Source organism: Phalangium opilio, unplaced genomic scaffold (genome assembly GCF_054372755.1).
Source record: "Phalangium opilio isolate 3A_F unplaced genomic scaffold, DU_Popi_V2 ptg000014l_1, whole genome shotgun sequence".
NCBI lineage: Eukaryota > Metazoa > Arthropoda > Arachnida > Opiliones > Phalangiidae > Phalangium > Phalangium opilio.
Genome location: NW_028324149.1, coordinates 3,760,769 through 3,784,117, shown reverse-complemented (window position 1 = coordinate 3,784,117; position 23,349 = coordinate 3,760,769). Strand labels below are relative to the sequence as shown.

The window sequence follows — 23,349 nt, the reverse complement described above, 5'->3', positions numbered from 1 at the left end:
TTACTTAATTTTCATCTTAATTCGGTTTTAAATCCATCCACTTATAATTGGGCCAAAGTAAAATCGATACCTACAGATGTACATTACACGAAGTAAAGCTGTTCAGAATTGTCATAACATTTTCCGTATCGATCACCTGTCCCGGTGTGTAACTTCAAGCCATAGACTTCGATATCGGTAACATTTATAATCCAATTAAGCGAAAAAATACTTGAACGGCTTCACCCGTTAAATTTCGTTGCGTTGAGAAAGGTGTCAGACACTTTAACAACATATCCAAATAACTAAAAGTAGAAAGGACTAAAAAGGTACTATTAATTAACTATTATTTAATTAATTACTAAACATTAATTGATATTAATTATTAAATTAGATGCATAAAACTAAGGTACCACTACGTAACAGCATCCCCAACCTTTTGACGGCTCAGAAATTGGAGTCGAGAGACGGTGTGTCGCTTCTGCAAAATAGCGCCTTGCTTTGTTCCCTCTTAGCCCTATTTTTGGTCATAACTGGGACGGTTATGATTTGCCTGCATTATCTAGTCGAAAGCCAATACGAATCATTGGCGGAGAAATACAGTATTCCCGGGAATTTCATCGGAATCGCTTTCGTCAGCTTTGGTCTTTTAACTCTTATCGTGGAAGCCATTTTTGTCATCACCTATAACTTCTTGATGGGCAGAGATGTACCTAAACACGAGTGTAAACACCACGGCCATGGTGGTCACGGTGTGGCGAAGAAGGATTTCGAAGTACTTTGCATGCTGGATGGACCTTCAAAGTGCACTGGTCCTTGAACAACAATTGACTAAATATTTGCGTTGATTACTATAGTTCAAGTTTATCAAAGTAACAAAAAATGTTTATCAATTATAAAAGCACTAACACTGGCGACGGAATGCTGATAAGATTGCCAGAAGTCTATTATTGTTATTTATATTTCAAGACTTTTCATGCATTTTTAGTTCGCCACTCATGAGCAATTTTTTAGTTTATTTATGCCACTGTTATAAATATCCAAACAATTCTAGGCTTTATTATAAGCTTCTCGTATAAATTTCACGGTTATAAAATTCTGATATATTCTTTCGTTTGTAAATATTTTAATATTAAATTTGGTTCATTTTTAGACCAAACACGTCCAAAATCGGAATTTATAAAGTCCTTTTGATCCGATACGATCTTCTTCTAAGTGTATGATGAATATACTGCAGTGAAGGTAACTGAGGACTATGCTGTGGTGCAGGAGCCTCAGTATATTGAAGAGGAGAAGAATGTTGAAGATGCGGCTGCCACCGGCATTATAGAAACTGATAAAAGTTAAACTTCATGAACGACAAATATACGATTGGTTTAATAATTATTTCAGAAATACAATTTATATAGAAAATTAGTTTCATAAGAAAATAGTGCTAGAAAATAATATAAATTATCCAGAGTAATAATACCAGTAAATTGAGCCAAATTTTCAGAAACTTCATAGAATAAGTGTAAGGTAGTGTGCCATAATAATGCCATGTCAGTGTGCTGAATTTGTTCAGTTCGAGGGGGAAACTAAAGTTAAAGATTTATGGTCCAAGTAAAAGATGGCAATTAAAATGTAGAGTGGATAGATTATTGAGTAATGAAACAAATCCGAAGTTGATTAATAGTTAATGTTTATAATAAAAACTATATTAATTGAATATAAGTTAGATACGCGGGACGTAATGGCACAAAAAAAATCACAATAATATACTTGAAAACGAAAACAATTTTGATTAGTTATTAATAAAGCTACTCTTTTAATTATCACGATGTCAGAACGGGGCAAGGCGCTTTCCAACCACCGAACGCCTTTTCAATTTCGTTCGCGACCGCGATGGTCAAATGATCTTTGTACTTGGCTCCGATTATTTGTATTCCCAATGGTAAGCCGTTTTTGCTCAAACCGAGGGGACATTGGGTTGCGGGAAAACCCAATACGTTAAACAAACAATAATAAGATATAATATGAATCTTGGATATTTCCATTAAAGGATGCGGAGCCTCTTCGGGGAATGAGGGGAAAATGAGAACCGCGTCTTGATCTTTCAAAATAGCGTCTAGTTCATTTTCGATCGAGTAAGTTAATTTTTCGTATATTTCGTAAAATCGCGAATTTTTCTGCGGCGTTAATCTTTCCATGAAGGCGAAAAAGAGAGCGGCTGAAGTGAATTTTGATTGGCCGAATGGGATCTTGAGCAATTCGGTGAAAACATCCAACTCTGAATTTTCGTCGTCCGCCAAAATGGAGGCGAGACTTCGCTTAAGACACTTGACGCTTTTGACGGTGAAACAGTTTGAACTATGAGTCAGTGCTGGCAGGTTTAATTTTTCAGGAATAATTCCGTATTGAGTCTCGAAATACGACGCGGCCTGGTGAAGATATGACTTAGTGTTAAGAATAATTGAATCGTAACTTGTCTTCCCAATACCTTTCTGATGCCTTGACGAACTTCCTTGGTCAAATGACAAACCAACGGTGATCCGATGTCATCATCAAAATAGTAAACTTTAATCTTTCTTATATCAATCTATAAAGACAAACGTAGTTAAGGAAACTCACTCGTTATGCCATAACCCAATAATGCTCTTCGTAAGTTTGGGTCTGACCTTTTTATTAAGATCAATTTTGGTTGCTTCTTCGGGTTTCATCAAGATTCGAAGAAAAGGTCCAAGATCACTGGCGTAACGACACATGGGCCCATTTGTTAGTAACTCCTTAACCACGTCATTGTCTGGGAAAATACCCTTACTGGAAACCAAACCTGAAAACGCGAAACTTTTAAGAAAATACCAAATCACGCCTTAAGTCTATTCCGCAACAACTCGCCTCTAGTTGGCTTATGTCCGAAAAGTCCCGTTAAACAACAAGGTATTCGAATACTTCCGGCCATATCATTTCCGACGCCAAGAACCGAGGCGCACGAAGATATCATGGCACCTTCACCACCTGTTTCAAAATACCTCCGTGTAATTTCGATTACTGTTAAAAGGTATATGGTTATGTACAATACCACTGCTTCCGCCGGATGATCTAGTAAGGTTATACGGATTTCTAGTTTGTCCGTATATTCGGTTGAAGGAGTTCCAACTACAACACATTTCTGGGATGTTTGTTAAGGCGATGGTAATGAATCCGGCTTTGTCCACTTCTCTCTTGACCTCAGCGTCCTTTTCGGACTTGATACCCTTACGACTGACCAGTCCCAAGTCGTAGGTTAAACCTGTAGGTTGTAATTAAGCGGTTTTCAGCATTTTATATGAGAATAAGGGGAAAGTTTGATTGTTTGCAAACCTTGGCAAGCTATGTTGGCTTTTATTGTAATAGGAACTCCTAAGAATGGTTTTTCTTTGGCTATTTCTTCGGGCGATTTGCGGCAATTTCTGATGTAATTGTCAACATTTCGCGCCTCTATTAGGGCCTCCTCGTAGCGCTCCTCAACGACAGCGTTAATAAATTTGTTGACGTCTAAGGCTCGGTCTATGTAAGCTCGGACGATCGTTTCGGACGTTGTCTGAAAGTAATTGCGTCAACTTCATTATACAATAACTTGTCATCTCTCTTAAATGTATTCGGGAAAAATTTACGCGATAAACCTTACGAGCGTGACCCTCTATAACCTTATCCAATTTTCAGGAAATCGTCGTAAACAAAATTGGTTTTTTAGTTGCGCTTGCTTATTTATTAATATTCTAGAGACGGATATGGTAACCAGCATTACAGACTATCCACTTCCTGGTCAATTTAATGGCCTCGGATATACCAGCAGTCCAAACATTAACGCCTGCCGAGTTTAAATTTAGAAAATGAAAAACATCCAAAAAGTTGATCGGTAAAGGAAACTTTTATCTTATAATTTCCTAAAAATTCTGATTTTAGCTAGCGTTTAATTGATATGGGATAACCCGTTGTCTGGAAATGGGATATATTTAAAGGTTCAGATTAGCCTAACCAAGAATGGGTGGTTTTTTATAGCAAGTCTTTTGAAAGGAAGATGACGTAAATGATACCGTCGCTTCCGCGTGGTCGAGATCATGGATATGACAATGTTTTAAAGTCACATTAAAGTCGGATGTGAAATTATACATCATTTAGTCTTTTAGCCTTTATGAAGACCTCATTCTTAATTTTATTTAACATTATCTTCAGACAGTTTATTAATATCGGCTGCATATTTTAATTTTAATCAGTTTAAACCTACGCCAAATTCATAGCAGACTTAACGCATGGGTGATTGAGGATTTCACTCTTTTTTTTTCATTTGCTAGAATGATTCCCTAATCGTTAGTTAAGTATTTTATGAAATAATTTAAATTTGAAGGAAATGTAGCGAATATTTTCATGAAAAATAATTCTCAATTTAAATCTGTTAGGGTTAAATTTCAAATTTCAAAGCAGTCTGTTGCGTCTAACGCGCATAAATTAAGCCTTGAAATTTCATGTTCTCAACCATCATTGGAATTTTAATATTCCTCAATATGGCAAATCAAAAATGTTCAACACCCCCAAATATCTTGGTAAACCCGTCGTTACACAATGAAAGTCCACCTAACCCCGCTCATTGTTTGATTGTGGTTTTTTTATAATTTTGTGTGCCGGCCTTTCTGCTCTGTCGGTCATTTCAAACTCGTTTAACTCTTAAATTCTTCAAGTGTGATTTTAAAGAAAAGAAAAAGGAGCTAGTGGCGGGTTAAAATATCTTCACCCCAGCAACCGGCACCAACTTCCGGAAATGATTTTGTTTTCAATAGAAACTTCAAATCCTTCAATTAGAAATTCTATAGAATATTCAACAAAGGTATTAACAAAACGCTTTTTAATTTTTTTTGTAATTTTTTCTTTATTATTTTGTTAAGTGAAATTTGGGTTCCGATAAAATGGGGTCACTCGCGAGAATAAAGTTTTTTTCACAACTTAAAAAAAAGAGAAAATCGCTATTAACGCTATCAAAAGTTCCTTATCTCGAAGTAATTTCTGTTAAAATTATTTTATTTATTGATTAGAAAAAATAAAATAATAATAATAATTTACTTAATTAAATAAATTTATTTAGTAAAATTAATTCTAACAATCAAAAATTGCCTAAATCAATTAAAAAAGTGGCTAAGATTAATTAAAATCTGTTAATTAAGACTTAACGATCAAAGTAAACCGTGGGTACGAAGCATTTTAATTTTTCAGCTAAAAATGTCTTACTTTAGTTAATGGACTGATATTATTATTTGTTAAATCAAGTTTCCCCGTAATTTTTTTAAGTTTTGTGTACCATCATTAAATAGACAATTTTTTTATGAAATTTTTCCTTATGTCAAAGTTTGCTCTTCAAAAATATTGATGATGATTTTTTTTCCCGAGTTTTTTTAGTGACCTATAATACTAATGGCCGGTTTTACGGGAGTATGTTTGGTAGTACGAGGAAATTTTAGTACAATACACAAATATTTACTATCGTTCCCATAATTAACGCTTTGTCATTTGAAAGAATTGTAGTTTTTCTCGTATTTTGATAAAATGACAACCTGGGGAAAGAATAGCGGGTACGTATATATTTTTTTACAGTTTCTATTAAAACAAAGTCTACAAGCTATGAAAGCCAAATCGTTAAAGAAATTTTAAATTTTTCACTCGGAAAAAATTTCAATTTCAGTCCGAATTTATAAATTATGAAAAATATTAATTCTCACGCTAAATTTAGATGTAAGTATTTGCTAGAATTTCTGTCCCGTTTTTTAACTTTTAAAATCCTATTATAGCATAAATTCATGAGATATTTTCCATAAGTTTGTAAATTCTGGTAACTTAGAAACTGGAGCTTGTCAAGAAGTGAGGGAGGTAGGTCATAGATTTGAGGTAAAGCGACGCGTGGTCAGGACCTGTTGTCAAAGGAGGCTTAGTAATGCAGAGTTGCAGACTAAATAGGATGATGGAAGTCCTTGCAAAATTAATACCCATCGAGTGTAGTCTACAATACCCGCTTCCGTCGTTCTTGAACTATAGCTCAAGCTGTAAGTCTCTCAGTAGCATTACGAAGTATGAGTAGTGTCATACTTATGGAACAATCACTTATAAACTTATGTTATAGCAATACGGACTAGGTTTTTCACGCAACCCCTGTTAGGGAAGACACGTGTTAAGTATCCTCGAATTTCTAATTGAAAAGCGGCTCAGTATAGAAACCGTCGTTGTTAAAAACTTCGTAACTATTGTTTTGACGTTCCCGTAATGATTAGTAAATGAGCCTTCAACCTAAATAAAAATGTTTTAAAAGTAATAAAGATCGTGTTACGGTATGTAGGTACTCTGTTTTAGAATTAAACGCAACCATAAGTTCATAAGATATGTTAACACCATAAGTTTTTCACTGGTTACAAACTGGAGCTTGTAATTTTGAAGTGAGTGAGGTAGGTCATTGATTCGAGGTAAAGCGACACCTGGTCAGGTGCTGCTGTCAAATTTGGGCTTAGTAATGCAGACTAAATAGGACTAGATGGAAGTCATGCAAAATTAACCACCGAGTGTAGTCTGCAATTCTCGTTTGTCGTTCTCCTAGAACTAGCTCGAGCTATAAGTCTCTCAGTAGCATTACGATGTATAGGTAGTGTCATACTTATGGAAGCAACATATCTTATAAACTTATGCCGAGACATCGTTTATTTTCATGACTGGGCAAATATTTTTATACTAACGCGTTCGTCCTTTTAAGAGCGTCTATTATATCCGAGGGGGTAGACACTTGAGAACTCAGGTGTACAATATGTCTTGAACTCAATGTACTGTCAAAGCTGAACTCTTTTGAACTCAGGTGTACACAGAGATCCAAAGTGTCTACCCCCCTCGATTATATCTATCGTGTTTAGAATTTTAAATAATATCTTTCAAAAGAATAAATCACCAATCGAAAATAGAGTAATCAATATCTTGAAACGTTATTCATTCTCGCGTTTAAGTATAAAATATTCTTTTAAAAGTGGTCAACCAATAAGACACGACTTCATTTGATATTCTTGAATACCTAAGGGATGAATAGAATTTTAAGATGCAGATCAGATTTAGCGAAATCACTATCTACGTATTTCTATTTCGACCATGAACCTTCTGGTTCATGCATGCTTCGACTGAATCTCAATTTAAAGAATTGCGGTGTTATCGGTGAAAATCTTAAAATTGGTCAGAAGAAGATTTACGTAACGTCAACACAATGGTCACGAAAATAATGTGATATTACTTAAAAATTCATAATCCAAAGAAATTCCTTGTTAGATCAGTCATTTCAGATAAAATTGAATTCACATTTTACATCGTTTTAAGGACATTTTGAGAAAAAATGTATTTGATTGTAGTTTAATAATCATAGTAAAGACCTTAGGTATATGGTAATGCCTTTTCAACATTATTGAATCATAAGCTAGTGCGTAATTAATATAATTTGATACCATAATAGTAATTTGGTAAGCTAATTGAAGATAAGACCAATTTAAACGCGATATTAATAAATATAGTAAAAAAACTCCCTTGAAAACATTCTCGAAGACGTTTTTATAAAAAAATTTTTTTCAATAGTTGTCGACCTTGGAGTTAAAATTACTTTATCACTGAAAAACCAATTTCAATTTTCGACAACCTTGGTTAGATGTTTTTTTTAAACAGTTTTTATCCCCTATTTATTTTTCAATTCAATGTAAAATTGGCTGTAGTTAAAACTATAAACATTTTAATATTGGCGTAGAGCAAATTTAAAAGTTGAATACATTCGAATTAAGTATAAATATTTGCGCTACAAATACAGGGTGATATTATTTACATAGAACTATCTCAGTGGGTGGATACAGTACGGTTTACGAGGATTTGGAACTGTTTTTTGTTGGCAAGGCCTTGGGAAAAATTAATTTCCTGTTTACTAAATAACAGAACTTTAATTGGGAATTATTATTTCGCCAACATTTTGTAAACATGGCAGCCAAAATTTTTATTTTCTAATTGGATACCCTTTTTATAGCCAAAAAAAGTTAAGAAAAATTACGACAGAAGTGACAGATATTATAAAAAATATCGTAGGTTAATTAAAGACCTAAAAACAAACGATAATGGTTCACGATAATTATCATATATTTTGAAAATTTAAAGCACCCTCTCTCCAAGTGAAGTATAGCTCTATTTATCGTAACCCAGTATTTAGGCCTTTCTATTTGCACCATCGAAAGTACGGAAATTATCGGAAACTAATTTATCCGTGCCCAGATTACGTAAAAATCTTCGGAATTTATAAATCTAGAACTCTAATTTTTTTTTATTATTATTTTATTGAGACTGACACTGAAAGGAAAACCTAGACGAAAATTCGGTAGAAGCGTCAATTGTGTCTGCGGGTTTAATATAACAGCCAAAATAAATAAAATTTGAATTTCATCCGATATATTTCTATCTGAAGGAAATTGGATTAAAAGAATTACTCCAATTTCACGGGATTTTTTATTAAAGGGAATTTTTGAAACGGGAAATTCGAGATTGTAATTTAAACCCCAAAGCTGTCTAAAGATATTAAAGAAAGAAAAGAGATTATTATCGTATCGTTAAACTAGTCCATATAAACAAGTCAAGTCATTTAAATCAAAATTAAATACTTAATCAAAAATATAAATTTTCGTTTAATAATATTGTACTACTAAGACTGTTATTCCTGACATTAATATCATCAGAATCATAAAATAGAGGCGACACGTGGAATATTTTTATATTAAAATGTGAGATGTGGGTAAAAATACCACCACTTAGACTTGGTGGTGTTAAAGAGTTTTGACACCATCTCCCGTACCACCATCACGACACCATAAAGATTCCCCGTGTCATTTCTATCTTCCTGGTGATCTTTATGGTATGACGTCATTTCTCTCATGGATTAACACGGCGTTAAATTAATCTTTTATTCTCGAGGGTCTATCAAGTGTATAATTTCGGTGGTGTTTTAACTAAATTAGTGACGCTACAAAATACATTTCCCGACAAACCAAAAAATCTGCTACGCAACAGAGAATCTTTTCATAAACAGGGTCACGTGGGAAAACCCCTGAATATATTTATGATTGAAAAAAAAAAATTACCCCCGAAAGGTCAAAACTCGAGAAAAATATAATATTCAAATTTAACCCTTATAAGATAAGGAAATTTAAGATTAAACAATTGATTACGGGACCCTATTAAGAAAAAGTACTTTAGCTATTTGCAATTTATTTTCAATTATATAAGTGCACGCTATTCTAAACAACTAAATAAGTGAATTGCGCAACCCTTTATTTGTGGTCTGGTAATTAGAGAATACGTGGAAATAATTGAGGTTTTCCTACATCTGCCTGAATTTTCATTAACTTCGAGGATACAAGACCACTTGATTAATAAATAATTACGTAATACCATCAGAAAATATGTGATAATTAAGTAAATTGTTAATTACACCTCATTCAATTGTCACTACGAGTATTTCAATACTTAAAACCCATAAAACCGCGAAACCGTCAACCAAAAACCATTTAGAAACGTGGTTAATTATCTCACCTTGCACGTGCGAATCTCTTCGGCCAAAACAGTGGCTGGTAACAACAAAAGTCGATTCCTTATGGGGGGCAATCTCTTATTGGCGTATCCGTCAAAAACGCTAAATATCTTGTAGACAAAAAAGCTCAACACTTTACTGTAGACCAGAAAGATCCTTTTGATAAAGTTGACGATCATTTTATCGCGTTTATTTGAACGGGCCATGGTCGCTCGCCACTGAAGGAAGAAGAATCAAGATGCCAACCTTTGATAAAGCAAAGACGATCCGTCGTGAGCTTAGACGAAGACGCGCGTCCGACAGAAGACAAGACCTTTTCAGAATGAGAAGAATACGTTTATGTTATAAAATATCTGAAGGGAGATTTTGAAGGAAGTCAGTCCTCTCTCCCTTATTGTCAAAGTTATCCTTATCCAAAGATATAGGCGGTAGAGTTAGCTCGCGCTCGCTATTTCTAACAACACCACCAAGGCTATGCTATGTGTATACTTTGAAAGCGTTTTTCAAGACATGTTTGTATCCGACGCCGGGAACGTCGGCTTTCTCTAGATTTTAAACTTTCGATTTTAACTTTTTAACCGGGGAAATACCGTCTCTAACTTGCATATTGATAACGTTAAGTTCCGGTGCTGGAGCCGTTTCGCAGCCGCTACGAGCTCAGATGCGGAAATTCTGGTTTGGTTTGGTCTGGTCAAGGGCCCGGTATACTTTGCTCTATCACGGAGTTTGCGCCGTTTCACCCGCTCAATCGATTCTTTAGATTTCTTTCTAACCAATTCGTCAGGGAGGGAAAGAAGGATTTATATGTTGGAACAAGTTCTAAATTAATTATATTGAGGGGAAAGTAGAATTTGATTACGAAATTTTAATGTTTTTATTTATGCAAAACATTGGCGTCATTGCTGGAAATGTTTTACTGTCATTAACTCTCAACTATTCATTATATAATTATTTTTACGTATACATGAGAAACTGGGATTTTAAGTGGACTACCTTGTACAGGATTAACAGGCACTTGTACTGAAATTAAATCAGTACGGTTTCAACGCGTTTAATTTAACAATTAAAACGAATGAACTAATGTCATACTCCGGACGCTATCGACGGATGACATTTGTAACATTTATGTTGTAAAACATTTCTCGTAATGGGTTGTTGTGGCAATGTTAAGTCGTTTGGGTGATTAACAGTGAACAAATCATCACTGATCAACACCAACGGGTTAGGGGAAGTACCTAAGCTAGTGAACTTCATTGGAAATTGAAAGATTCTAACCCTTTATATAAATTCGATGCGTTTCTACTTCTTAATTAGCATAAGTTAATAAGACTTGTTCCATAAGTATGACACTACCAATACTATTTATAATGCTAGAGACTTACACCTCGAGCTAGTTCTGGGAGAACGACAAGCGAGAATTGATTGGCTACATGCGGTTAATTTTGCAGTCCATCTTCCTATTTAGACTTTAGTAAGCCTTTGACAGCAGCGCCTTACCAGACCAGGCGTCGCTTTACCTCGAATCTATGACCTACGTCACTTCATGACAAGCTCCAGTTTGTAACCAGTGACAAACTTATGGATGGAACATATCTTATGAACTTATGTTATTAGTAAAGTTTGATAACCGATATATTTTGCTAGCTACATAATATTGAAATGACTGTTATCGATTTAACATACACAGTACCTTTATCTTTTCTACGTAATCTCGAATGATAAGGTTGAATTAAGGCCAAAATATATCTGAACTTTTGTGTTTGGAACGCTGTACAAAGACTGACTAATAGAAGCTTTTTGTTGTCAAGCTGCGGAGACATGTACTTGTAAATTCAGCCACGGTGTCGAGTAGACGTATAAAACCGTTCATCGCCCGTGTCCCTACGTTATAATGTTTTTTTTCTGTTCACATTTAATATGAGGTGACAAATTTCATAAGCAACAAGCGAGATTTTATTTAATTTGTTCGCTGTAAAATTATTAGAGAATTAATATTTCCTCTAGGCCTAAATTTACTAATTATAAAGTTTTAGAAAAATTAACAACTTTCCAGTAATTGTTTGGTCCGTATGTTTTTAAAACTGCATTTTTCATCTTATAGGTCTACTAGTAATAAATCAGCTTGCTGAACCTGCATGCGAAATTTTAAAAGCTTCTAGCTATAAATACGCAATTAATTCCAGGTGCAACCTTCAAAGATATTTTTGTATAAATAGTTCAAAAGTGAAATATACCGGGAAATCCATGTTAGGTACAAACTATGCCAAGGAACGTGACAATGTGACAGAATTTTAGCCCTAGCAAATATATAAGGAGTGATAAACGTATTTTGTAGAATTCGAGAAATTTTTTGGGAAAAAACTTAGGCTACGAAAAAAAATGAAATATCGCCTTACTCGACTGTATATGCTATTAAATTTAACCAAAATACTTAAAATTACCCGTTGCAATTTGACAAATAAGTGAGCACCATCTACCGTCAAGATAAAACTTGTTTATAAAAGAATTTTTAAAATTATAACGAGCTTTATATGAATTAAAATAATACTAGTTTAGAGGTTTAAATGATTTAATTAGTAAATTTTGATTAACTTAATAGTATTATAGATGGCGATTAAGAATTGAAATAAAGTTAAAAGTATTTTCCTCTAAATCAACTTCAAGGACTATTTATAAATAGGACTAGAAACGCGGCAGAAAGAAAGTTTAAACGTTCCATAACATATTTTAGCTTCGAATTTAAAAGCTGGTAAAAAAACCTTCAAAAGCAACATCATACAGATTATGGGCGTTCCCAAAGAGTATTTTGTCTTTAGTGTCTACATAGAGAAGAAACTCTTTCCAGTCCCCTGTTGGGTATGTAATATCCGTGTCAAAATCCTCGTGATCATTGAAGCATTCATATTAATAGCAACGTGATTGTAAATACAAGATGATAACATAAGTTACGGGGTACACTCTAAGAAATGGAAGTGTTAAAAACGTGTTAAAACGGTGTAAACACCGTAAAAACACCCACAAGAGAGTTTTATTACCTTGACTTTTTAGGGGTCAATTTAAAGTGTAAATTCGGTGTAAAATAACACTATTAAAACACCGTTCGAAATTAAACCTGAAAAATTATAATACTGCGGGTTTCTTAAATAAGGTCTTTCATTTATTTTTCATTAATGTTCTAATATTAAAGTCAATACAAACAGTAAAAAATTATTGAAAAACGTAATTGTTAAATCTTTTTTAAAGATGATATTCATGAAAGAAAACAGTTTTATCCTTTAAATAAAATTAACAAAGAAATTGGTAATCTGGCGGTGTTGTACTTTCATAAAACTATGCTAAACGTGTTGGGCGACACTCTTACAGGTGTTAAGCGATACTCTTAAAAAACGAGACTAGGTTTGGTACTGGCCTCACAGTAGGGCCAGCTTGAGAAGCCAAAGTGGGGCACTTGCTTTTGTGACATGTTTTATCATTATTTTGAGAAAAATTCGAGTACAAAATGGTTTTTTTTTTTGTAAAATCTGTAGTGCAAATTAGATTAAACGCGTTTCTGGTGCTCGAAAAACTCTTAGTGAAAAGAGATTATTAAATTTAACAAGAACGTCTATATCTACTGCTTGAATATTATAGCCTCCAAAACTAATTTAATACCCTATGCATTTGTACAAATTAAAAACTTTCTGCCTTTTTCAGAAGTTTATAAACCCGTAAAAATGACTTTATATGCAACAACCCTCGCTTAAAGAGCTATAGTTCTGCATGTGAGAACTTCCCTCCCTATAGGTGATGAAGTTCTCTAAAGATGGGACCCTGCTATGAATATAGCACTAATTGCTAATAATACTGCGGAATGGCGGATAATCAAAATTTAATTAAACAGGAAAACCATACTCGATATTTGAGTTATGCCTCATGAGTGGTCAAAATGTAGCTATAGTGTTTTTTACGTCATCGGTTTTGCTCTTAAGTCTAGGAAAAGTACTAGAATTTCTACTATTATCCTACCAATAAATCTCCAACTCTTAAAGGTGTTACGCGACACTCTTAAAGGTGTTACGCGACACTCTGAAAGGTGCCATGCCGCACCCTTTAAGGAGTTGCACAACACTAATATAAGAGTAAAAATTCACTTTTAGTGCGATATAAGAGTTAAAAAGGTGTTAAACTACACCTCTGTTGCACCATTTTATTCTTCTCTTTTCCACCAATTGCTCAAATAAGTGTTATTAAACACTTTCAGGGGTGTAAATGAACACCTGTAACGGTGTCAAATTTGGACCCATATAAACTACTTTTAAAGGTGTTAAAGCACACCCCAATTTCTTAGAGTGTAGTTTTCTTCAGATAAAATATTTAAAGAAATTCTTCGGTTCTTCAACCTTATTTTTAGTCAAGGACGTAACGATGCCCCAGGAAAGAATAAATACAGAGTAATTAAACACTGTAATTACATTAGAAAATCTTTAAGAGATAATTATTCTAATATAGTTTCGTAATTGTTACGCTATTCTTACTTAAGGGAAGCAATTAAAGTGATTATGACATATCAAAAAACACTCTCAGGCTTGCCATAAGTTCATAAGATATGTTACCACCATAAGTTTGTCTCTAGTTAGAAACTAGAGCTTGTCATGAAGTGAATGAGGTAGGTCATAGATTCAGGTAAAGCGAAGGAGGCCTGGTGAGGCGCTGCTGTCAAAGGGGGGCTTTGTAATGCAGACTAAATAGGACTAGATGGAAGTCTTGCAAAATTAACCACCGAGTGTAGGACTTCAATTGACTCGCTTGTCATTCTCCCTCGAACTAGCTCGAGCTGTAAAAGTCTCTAGCATTACGAAGTATAGATTAGTGTCATACTTACTTAACGTAATTAGCATCAAATTCCCCTAAAATCTCTTAAGAATTGTGTCAATATATGGTAGTAATTAAACGTACCTATATTTTTACGTTTAAACGGAGTTTAATGAAATTAATAATGTGTAAATCACCTAATTTCGTTTCGTGTTTATTTTTTTCAAATATAAGTAATGTTTTTGCTACAACAGCTATAGTAACCTACTTTGAGATAAAGATACAGACTTACTTCTTGAAAATTGCATTGTTAAAATTCTCGTACAAATCAATCTGACGTTATAACACCAATTGTATTTTTATAATTCTTTTTTTTTTTCAAGCGAATTACGAATTGAATCAGAATGGAAAGAAATTACAAATTTGACGTAACAACTTCCGGAGCGATTGGAGTTGATAGTCCGCAACAACAATGAAAAAAAAGATGTAGGCTAGTCAAACCGGGTTCGATGGGAAAAAAACAGACCTCACTTTCAACCAAAATGTATTTGCCAAAGAAATTCAAATACCGACGATAGATTCTGATCAATTGGATTTCGCTAATGAAGAACATCGAACGTAAATGAAAATAGGTAGGAATTTTTTTCCATTTTAAATTGAAATGATTAATTATGGGTGGGTTTTTTCTTTAGTAAATAATTATTGCTGTTTAATTAAACATTGTAAACAAGAATTTTTTTGGGTTAAACTAAACAAGTGCCTTAATTGATTTGTTCCTGATAAATTATCGGAGACAAAATATTTGAAACTTATTAGTTCGGTGCATGGGAAACAATAATTTTTATAAATTTTTCGAGTGCTACTCGTAGATATCAACCAGAATATAATATATTAATGATATCATAAGTTTATAAGTACGTTACCACCATCACTGGTTACAAACTAGAGCTTGTTATGAAGTGAATGAGGTAGGTCATAGATTCGAGGTAAAGCGAAGGAGGCCTGGTCAGGCGCTGCTGTCAAAGGCTTATTAATGCAGGCTAAATAGGACTAGATGTAAGTCCTGCAAAATTAACCACCGAGTGTAGGCCTTCAATACTCGCTTGTCGTTCTCCTCGAACTAGCTCGAGCTGTAATTCTCTAGCATTACAAAGTATAGATAGTGTCATACTTATGGAAGGAACATATCACTTATAAACTTATGATGATATTAACCATTGAATCAACTCCTTTATGCCATAAGGAAGGTCTATAAGTAATTACTTCTGTAATGGTTAGCTGCCATATCATTACATTGAAAATTTTAATAACATATTGGAAGTCATATCTTTCGTAAGTGTAAAGGCCTATTCAGACGATACAATATTTTGACTCTGACTCATTTAGATGAGTCAACTTGAGTTGAGTAAACTAGTTGGGTTGTGTGAGATTAACAGAAGTTGAACCAGTTGAATCACCAAATTATAAATTTATCACTGACCAATTTTTGCCGACTCAACTTTTTGTGACCCATCTGGTTGAATCAAAAGTTATATCATCTCGTCTGAAAAGGCCTTTAGGGTCATGGCAAGGTTTCAACGTTTTGGCTGGGCGTTAATGGTCAATTATTCGGGAATTTAACAAGTAATGGCCAGAGGTTTTGTTTTGTCTGAGGAAATTTTCAATTCAAAATCAATTTAAGACTTATTTTATTATTGTAATTATTTCCTCGTGTTGAACAATCGGCGACGTTCCCCATTTAGTGCCGCGTCTTGTTATAGAACGACGAAGGGTCGACCTTTTAAAATACATTATTTTAAAATTAAAATTTTAATGATTTTTTCTCCACGTTTAATAGTACAAGTATAGAAATGAGAGAGGCCCTCTTAAAGGCAGAATGTCCTTCCAAAAACCTGTACTTAAAGGAGAAGTCCAATGACGAATGAATGGTTCGGTATCTTTCCCAAATGTTACGTTCCTTATTTAGAATGATCGCTTAATTTCATTTAATTATTATTATTAGTTTAATAAACCTTTGCGTTAAGTAACGGTTTGGTTACTAACCGAGATTCGATTGGTGGCAGCAAAAGTGAATAGATATAAAATCCAAAAGTACACTTCATTAATAATTCCCTAGCTGCCTTTGATTGTAGACGACATGTAAACTGAGGAGCAAACTACCCTCCACTCAGGCCCCTACACGAAATAACCAATCAGGGAAGAGCTTCTTGACGTCATAGGTTTATAGAAAGTATATGCAACCGATTAGATAGGGCTTCAACGTTACCAGCAGGCACCGAAGTCCTTCTTGTTCAAAGCCATCCATATCTGCTGTCTTTGTTGTCCACATACCAGATAGCAAGGTGGTCGTCAAAAACCATACTCTATTCCCCCCTTCAGACTTTTGAAAATGGTCAAACGTTGAATTTCACGTGACTTGCCCTTGACTAAATTACAGAAAATTTCATCTCAAACATATATTTCAATGAAGAAAATATATTTTTTTTCCTTCAAGAGCAAATTAAATTTATATATTGTGCGAGTTGATAAATAATTATCTTAACTCGCTTAAAACAAACTCTCCGTTTATTTCTTTCAAGGTTCATAATTCAATACAATAGATTTTATCAATTCCTCCTCCTTGAGACTTCACTCTCACTATCAGGGTTTATAAGAACGTAACAATCCGCCTAGCTATGGTCGCGTCGCATTTTGGGAGTGAATTTGACATTGGAGCTCCGTCTTTCAAAAATTGTAATCGTCAGTCGGTTGGTGTGTGCGGAAATGTGCAGTTGGTAGTTGGATTCGTTCTCTCTTGATTAAACAGACTTCGAAAGAGCAGTGTTTAATCAATCAAAGTATGTACATATCATTTGATTAATTTACTTTTGAGTGCCGTTACAAGAAATTAATTAGAAATTTTAATATATAGCTCGTGATCGACCATTTGTAAATAATAATTAAGCAGAACTCGTTAAGGTGTAGGTGTTTGCATTTCCACTTAATTTTATTGTGTTTCAATTTACGGAAATGACGTCACTCCAATGTGATATGACAGGTGGCACGGGGAATGTATCGGGATGTGGGCGTAAGCTCACTTCGGTTTGACGTGTTCACGTTATAATATAAGCATCTAACACATTTCATCGCGATATCCAGAGAGAATTCCCCGTGTCAGCTCTATAATATACTGTCTAATTCAAAAATTAATCAAGATTAAGTGATATCTATAAATTCTTGGTTATTATACTTCATCAAAATACACCATTTTTGTAAAGACGCTGTTCAATAATTCACTGATACAATCTCACTTTCATAACCGTTGCAGGGTTGTTACCAGCTTGTGTAGTCTGTAAATCATGGGGAACTCTAGCTATTCAGACTGGACTGGTTTTTTGCAAGCATTAATTGCACTTATCCGTTCATGTCTACTGACCATATATCGGGTCATCGCTCCTGCAATCAAGGGAAAGATACCCAGCATTAAATCAAGCATCCTACTGACATCAGCCACTGATTTAGCTGATAAAATCAGAACGAAAGAGGTATTAATTTGTGTCAAAAATCCGAATGAAAATTAGTTACTTAATACGTACTATCGCGTATACAGTTGACATCGAGCCAAGTTGTAAAGTGTTTCATCGAACGTGTGAAAGAAACGAACCCCATCGTTAATGGTATTGTAGAAGACAATTTTGAGGAAGCGCTGAGTGAAGCTCGACGCGTTGACCGTTACATTGAAACTTCTGGTAAAAGTTACGAGGAATTGGCCAATGAGCAACCATTGTTGGGAGTGCCAATAACAGTCAAAAGCAACCTGGCTTGTAAAGGTAATTGCTCATTTACCTAGATGGAATAAATGATGATCTAGAACGTGTTGTTGTTGAAGGTCATGATGACCACTTTTCGGTGCCCATCTTCTTAACCTATAGATGGTTTAAATTATTTTCAGGGCGTCTGTTTGAAAGTGGTTTAGTGTCCCGTAAAGGCATTCGAGCCGATGACGACGCTGTCGCTGTGGGGTACTTGAAAAAGGCAGGTGCTATCGTTATTGGAATGACCAATGTACCCGAACTGTCAACTAGTTTCCACGCTTGCAATAAAATCTACGGACCGTCCAGAAACCCTCATGATCTTTCAAAAACCCCTGGAGGATCCAGTGGTCAGTTAATTAAACCACGCTCGCCGGAACCATAAACCGTAATTAACTCTAGTTCGTTCATTAAGGTGGTGAAAGTGCCATGATTTCTGTCGGGGCATCCGTCCTCGGATTGGGTAACGACTTATGCGGTAGTTTAAGGATGCCATCTTCGCTTACCGGGATTTTCGCTCATAAGCCTTCATCCGGTTAGTTTACAAGCATTTAAATTGACATTAACAAAATGGGCTAAAATTGATTAGCAACGTTTACACGCAGGGATCATTTCCAACAAGGGCATGTTCCCACCTCCAGTCGAAGGCAAAACTGTGGACAAAGTTCTGGTACAGGGACCATTGGCGCGATACGTTAAGGACTTGGAAACCGCTATGAAGATCCTAGTGAACCCAACTCGTAACCTTAAATTTGGTCAACCAGTAAGTAAACTAATTTAATTTAGTTTTGAAATTAGGTTCAGAAATAATCTTCAAAATATTTTTTTTTATTCAAAACGTGTCTAGATTGATTTAACCAAAATTAAAGTGTTATATTGCGATGATGACGCTGAACATGTCATGGCAGATCCAATAAGTACAGATTCACGATCAGCCATTCAAAATGTGAGTAATTATGAAAATAGTTTCCCCCACTTGTTTGTTCATTCTTCATTCATTGTGCCTAATTTAACCACACTAAACTATGCCAGAAACATTAAGGAAATGTTCATTATTTCATTGCGTACTTAGGTACTTTCGCACCTTCAACGTAAATACGGCGTAACAGCGCGTAAGATATCCATCCCAAATAGAAACATGATACCTTGGATTATGGGTGCGAAGAACAAAGACGAAGGAGGCGTCGTTTACAAAAGTTTACTGACAAAAGATCCCAAAAAAGACATCAATTTGTATTTTGAACTGGTCAACTGTTTCTTCGGCTGGTCCAATCATACTTTTGACAGCGTGAAATTTGGAATCCTGGATGACTTCAGTACGGTGGATGGGCCAGTTTTGGAAAGATATAAAAGTATTGAAAACGAAATTAGGTCGTTTTACGAAAGCCTCGTTGACGAGAACACCGTCATTATTTGTCCATCATGGCCGAAACACTTACCATATCCTTTGGAAAATTCCTTTCAAGATTTCAACATGATTTATTATACAATTTTTGGGCTGATTGGGGCTCCCGTAACCAATTGTCCAGTTGGTACGGATTCCGACGGCTGTCCTATAGGCATTCAGGTAGCCGGAGCGCCACTCGGTGACGCGTTAACCATCGCGGTTGCCAAGGAGATTGAAAAAGAGTTTGGAGGTTGGGTCAAACCGTGTCCAGTTATTTTATAAGGGTCACATTATTATAGCCGCCACATCGTTCTTAGTATTTATTTAGTTACGCCACTTCGGAACCCATTCGAGAACCGAGAACGTATGAAAGGTCTCATACGTTTTGAAGTGAATCTATATACCTATATATATAAATGAGTATTATATACACTTATCATTAATTTAATGCTAATTTTATTTTAAGATTATTGTTTTAGCAACTCTAATACCATCCGTATTAGTCCTTTAAATTTCTTTTAAAAATAGTAAATTTTTATCTATTGAAAAATGACCTTTTTTACACTTGTCCTTGATTTTACAATATTCCCAAAATTTCGAAATTTATATTCAGGTTGATAAAAGGTTTAGTACAGTACTTGATCAATAGCAATATATCACTTTGTTTACAGTGAATCCTTGATTTTTTTTAAAAAGCAATTATTTGAAAAGAAAAATTTCACGTAAAATCACTAAATCTTAATTGTCGAAATAGTGACAAGCCACGTTGATGAAAATCCCCTAATTTAAAGCTTTTAATTGGGTTAATACTAATCAAGAGTTGAAGATAAACGTGTCGGATGCTAGGCCTAGACGTATTTCAAGTCTGTCGCTAGAAAAAGTATACCATACCACGTGCTTTGCAATTTTTATTTCAAATTAGGCTTAACTCGTAGGGTGCTACACGTTTTTCGGTTCATTTCTTAAACTCTATAATATTTATATTTTATAAATTATAAATTATATAAATGTTCAGACTGAACGGGGTAATTGTTTTGTTAAAACTAATTGACCACGATTTTGTATAAAGATCCCATTTGTTTAGCGCAAACCTTAATTAGTATTTATAAATAAACTAATTAAAGACTAAGTAACTTTTCTTAATACGGCTTTAGAAACGTGTCTATTCCGCTTCAACGAACCCCATATTGACTCAGACAAACAAGATGGCTAAATGGCCATAGTATTTACACTTTTATAATAAAAGTACAATTCTTTGATAGTACTTCACCTGCACCCACGGTCCCACCTGCAAGATCTTTGGCTAGAAAACGGCAACCTGACCACTTAATAACCTAACCCATGAAAACCAAGCTGCGAAGTGCAAACAATTTATGCTGAAATGTGTCGTTCAGCAACGGTCAACAACCAACAACAACATGATGTTTAAACATAGTAGTTTCAGGGATGTTTCCGTTATAACGCGTGTCTTGAATTTTGATTACAAACCGGCTTCTTGAGGCGATGTTCTACATAACGCTTGTAGTATAACGCGGATATACACGAAAAATGGGAACGTTTATGCGAGAGTAGCTCATTTTATTGCCTAGATACAGGGTTCACGGCCGCCCAATGTCGACCTCATTTCCGACTCATCGACTTCTTTACTATTTTTAAAATGTTTTAGTCAGAAAGTTTGGTCACCAAGCTACCTATAGCCACGTTACGCCGATCTACAACTTTACCCTAAAACTAACTAAATAATAATTATAATTTTAATTTCAATTAACGTTGGTTGATTGGTAGGGTTATTTAGCATGTAATGAACGAGGTTTGAAACTTCAAATACACTAGAATGCGTGGTCCGGGATTGGCATTTTTCGTGTTGATACTTAAGTACTTGATACCGTTGGTATCACCCGGTGGACACGCGTTGGTCATCGCGCCCATTAAGTTGCGTATACCGTTTAACGGACTTATTGGTCTTGCCGCTCTCAAAGTTGCCAAGGTATGTGATAATTAATCATGTTCAATAAGTAATTCTAAACCATAATATAGGCCTATTACTCCTTGGTGTTTGTACATATTGGCTTTGCCACACCCTTCAGGGAATGATTTTATTTTATAGTTGAATTTGAATTTTTTATTGAAGAGTGTATGAGCCCAGTAGGGAAAAAGTCCTTCTGGCTCGACTTAGTTATTGGTTATATCGGTTGTAAGATTACGAGAATAATCAAGGGAAGGAAATCAGGTTTACTTGGGAGGTGACGGAAGCGGTGCTAAGGGTCAGTCACCCCCGGCGGACAGGGGGTACTCGCCGCATTGGTGATAGTTGCACCGCCATGTGTCATATCCCTCAAACTCTGTCGCCCAGAAGCTTGGCCTAGCCTTAACTATAGGCCAAATTTCATCTATTTCCAGTTATCACTAGCAACCGCCGTTTTGTCTAAAGGCCATTTAAAAATACTGAAATCTGCGCGTCGTAAGATCAGCAAGAAAACAGTGTACCCTCATCCACCCCGTATTTTACCACCGTCCTTCGCGAAACTTCATCCCATACCCGGGTTCAATCCATGGGCTCCTTCTTTCCCACCGACCTTCGGTTTCCAAGGATCCTCTAGTTTTCATCACCCTACATTCGCCAACGCGCCATTTCATCCACCGATTGGCATTGGTTCCTTTCCCCCACACTTTGGACCTCCTGGACTGCCGACATTCTCGTCGTTCGGGCCTCGTCCTGGGCCTAGCTTCGGAGGGTTCGGACCTCGTCCGGGACCTAGCTTCGGACCTCCCAAGTTGATTTCAGGACCCTTAATATTGCCACCGTCTACACTAGGCGGTATTCCACCTCCTTATATACCCCCACCACCTCGGCCGCCTCCTGTTCCGGAGTACCTTAAATCCAAATTGGTTCAACCGAAAGACGCGTGTATTTTGAAGCTGGTTTGCGAGTTTGAGTTTCATCCTAATAAACTGGGCGGTGGACAACTGGAAAGTATGCTGTTGGGCATGTCGAGGTAAGAGCCTTACTTCTTTCCTTCAACCAATTATCGCTGGTTCTTCAAACCTTTTGTAACCCTCCGTAAACTAATCGCAATTGCAGCCCAATTTCCAAAAAGACATCGTATTTCCGTCGTCGACGACGCGATACTGATGACGATAACTCTTTCTGGATTAATATTAAGAAAGTTCCCAGAGACGAAAAAGTGGGCTCGGAAATTTGCGAGAATCGCTACCCGTCCTGTAATTTCAGCCCCATATTCAAGTTTAGCAAAAGGAGTGGCGAAATTGAACCAATTGAAATACCGGTTAGAAATTCGAGACTAAGAAAGTTTGTTGAAGAGGTGCGCGATCGAATGAAGGAATGGACTGAAAAATTACGAGCTTTGTGAATATACGCGAACCTTAATTTGTGACATTCGTGAACTAGTTGAACCATATTAAGTTTGCTAGTATGGACTGCTCAAACTTTTCATTGGTCTCTTCTATTGTTAAAAACAACTTAAAAGCGGAACATTATTTATTATTTATTTAAAAAACTCTATTTAATTAAAATTATTACAATTAAGTTAAATATTACTTATGTTTATGTATCCTATAATTGCCAAATAATACTCGAAATACAAGATGTACAGTATGAACAGGAATCCATAGATAGTAGTAAATAGTACGAATGAAACGTTTTCGTGTGTTTCATAAGTAATATAAATAAACTCATGCTGAAATAATTTGATTTTTAACTGAAAAACATTTCATTGAAGATTGATGTATCGAAGTAGCGAAAATGATAAGATAGGATTGCAACCTTGAAAATAGAGGAGGGACAA

The 23,349-nt window shown here is 35.4% G+C and overlaps 4 protein-coding genes across 4 annotated transcripts; 3 read left to right on the top strand and 1 right to left on the bottom strand.

Annotated features, from left to right (window-relative positions):
* The first annotated feature begins 91 nt into the window (after positions 1-91).
* On the top strand, positions 92-1,182 carry LOC149705160 (uncharacterized). The gene is made up of 2 exons (XM_089865408.1): positions 92-308; positions 374-1,182. The coding sequence occupies exon 2, from the start codon at positions 374-376 to the stop codon at positions 797-799; it is 426 nt and encodes a 141-aa protein (XP_089721534.1). The 5' UTR covers positions 92-308; the 3' UTR covers positions 800-1,182.
* Positions 1,183-1,332: 150 nt separating this feature from the next.
* LOC149705159 (fatty-acid amide hydrolase 2-B-like) lies at positions 1,333-10,298 on the bottom strand. The gene is made up of 8 exons (XM_089865358.1): positions 10,064-10,298; positions 9,577-9,887; positions 3,322-3,541; positions 3,041-3,250; positions 2,857-2,976; positions 2,637-2,791; positions 2,459-2,557; positions 1,333-2,399 (listed from the first exon to the last, which is right to left on the bottom strand). Exons 2-8 carry the CDS (start codon positions 9,778-9,780, stop codon positions 1,794-1,796), a joined length of 1,614 nt encoding a protein of 537 aa, XP_089721484.1. The 5' UTR covers positions 9,781-9,887; positions 10,064-10,298; the 3' UTR covers positions 1,333-1,793.
* Positions 10,299-17,046: 6,748 nt separating this feature from the next.
* LOC149705158 (fatty-acid amide hydrolase 2-like) lies at positions 17,047-20,670 on the top strand. The gene is made up of 8 exons (XM_089865359.1): positions 17,047-17,202; positions 17,673-17,889; positions 17,955-18,174; positions 18,297-18,506; positions 18,572-18,691; positions 18,762-18,919; positions 19,004-19,102; positions 19,229-20,670. Exons 2-8 carry the CDS (start codon positions 17,704-17,706, stop codon positions 19,823-19,825), a joined length of 1,590 nt encoding a protein of 529 aa, XP_089721485.1. The 5' UTR covers positions 17,047-17,202; positions 17,673-17,703; the 3' UTR covers positions 19,826-20,670.
* A 134-nt stretch (positions 20,671-20,804) lies between these two features.
* LOC149705157 (uncharacterized) lies at positions 20,805-23,270 on the top strand. The gene is made up of 3 exons (XM_089865385.1): positions 20,805-21,530; positions 21,944-22,539; positions 22,626-23,270. The coding sequence occupies exons 1-3, from the start codon at positions 21,378-21,380 to the stop codon at positions 22,912-22,914; spliced, it is 1,038 nt and encodes a 345-aa protein (XP_089721511.1). The 5' UTR covers positions 20,805-21,377; the 3' UTR covers positions 22,915-23,270.
* Positions 23,271-23,349: the final 79 nt, after the last annotated feature.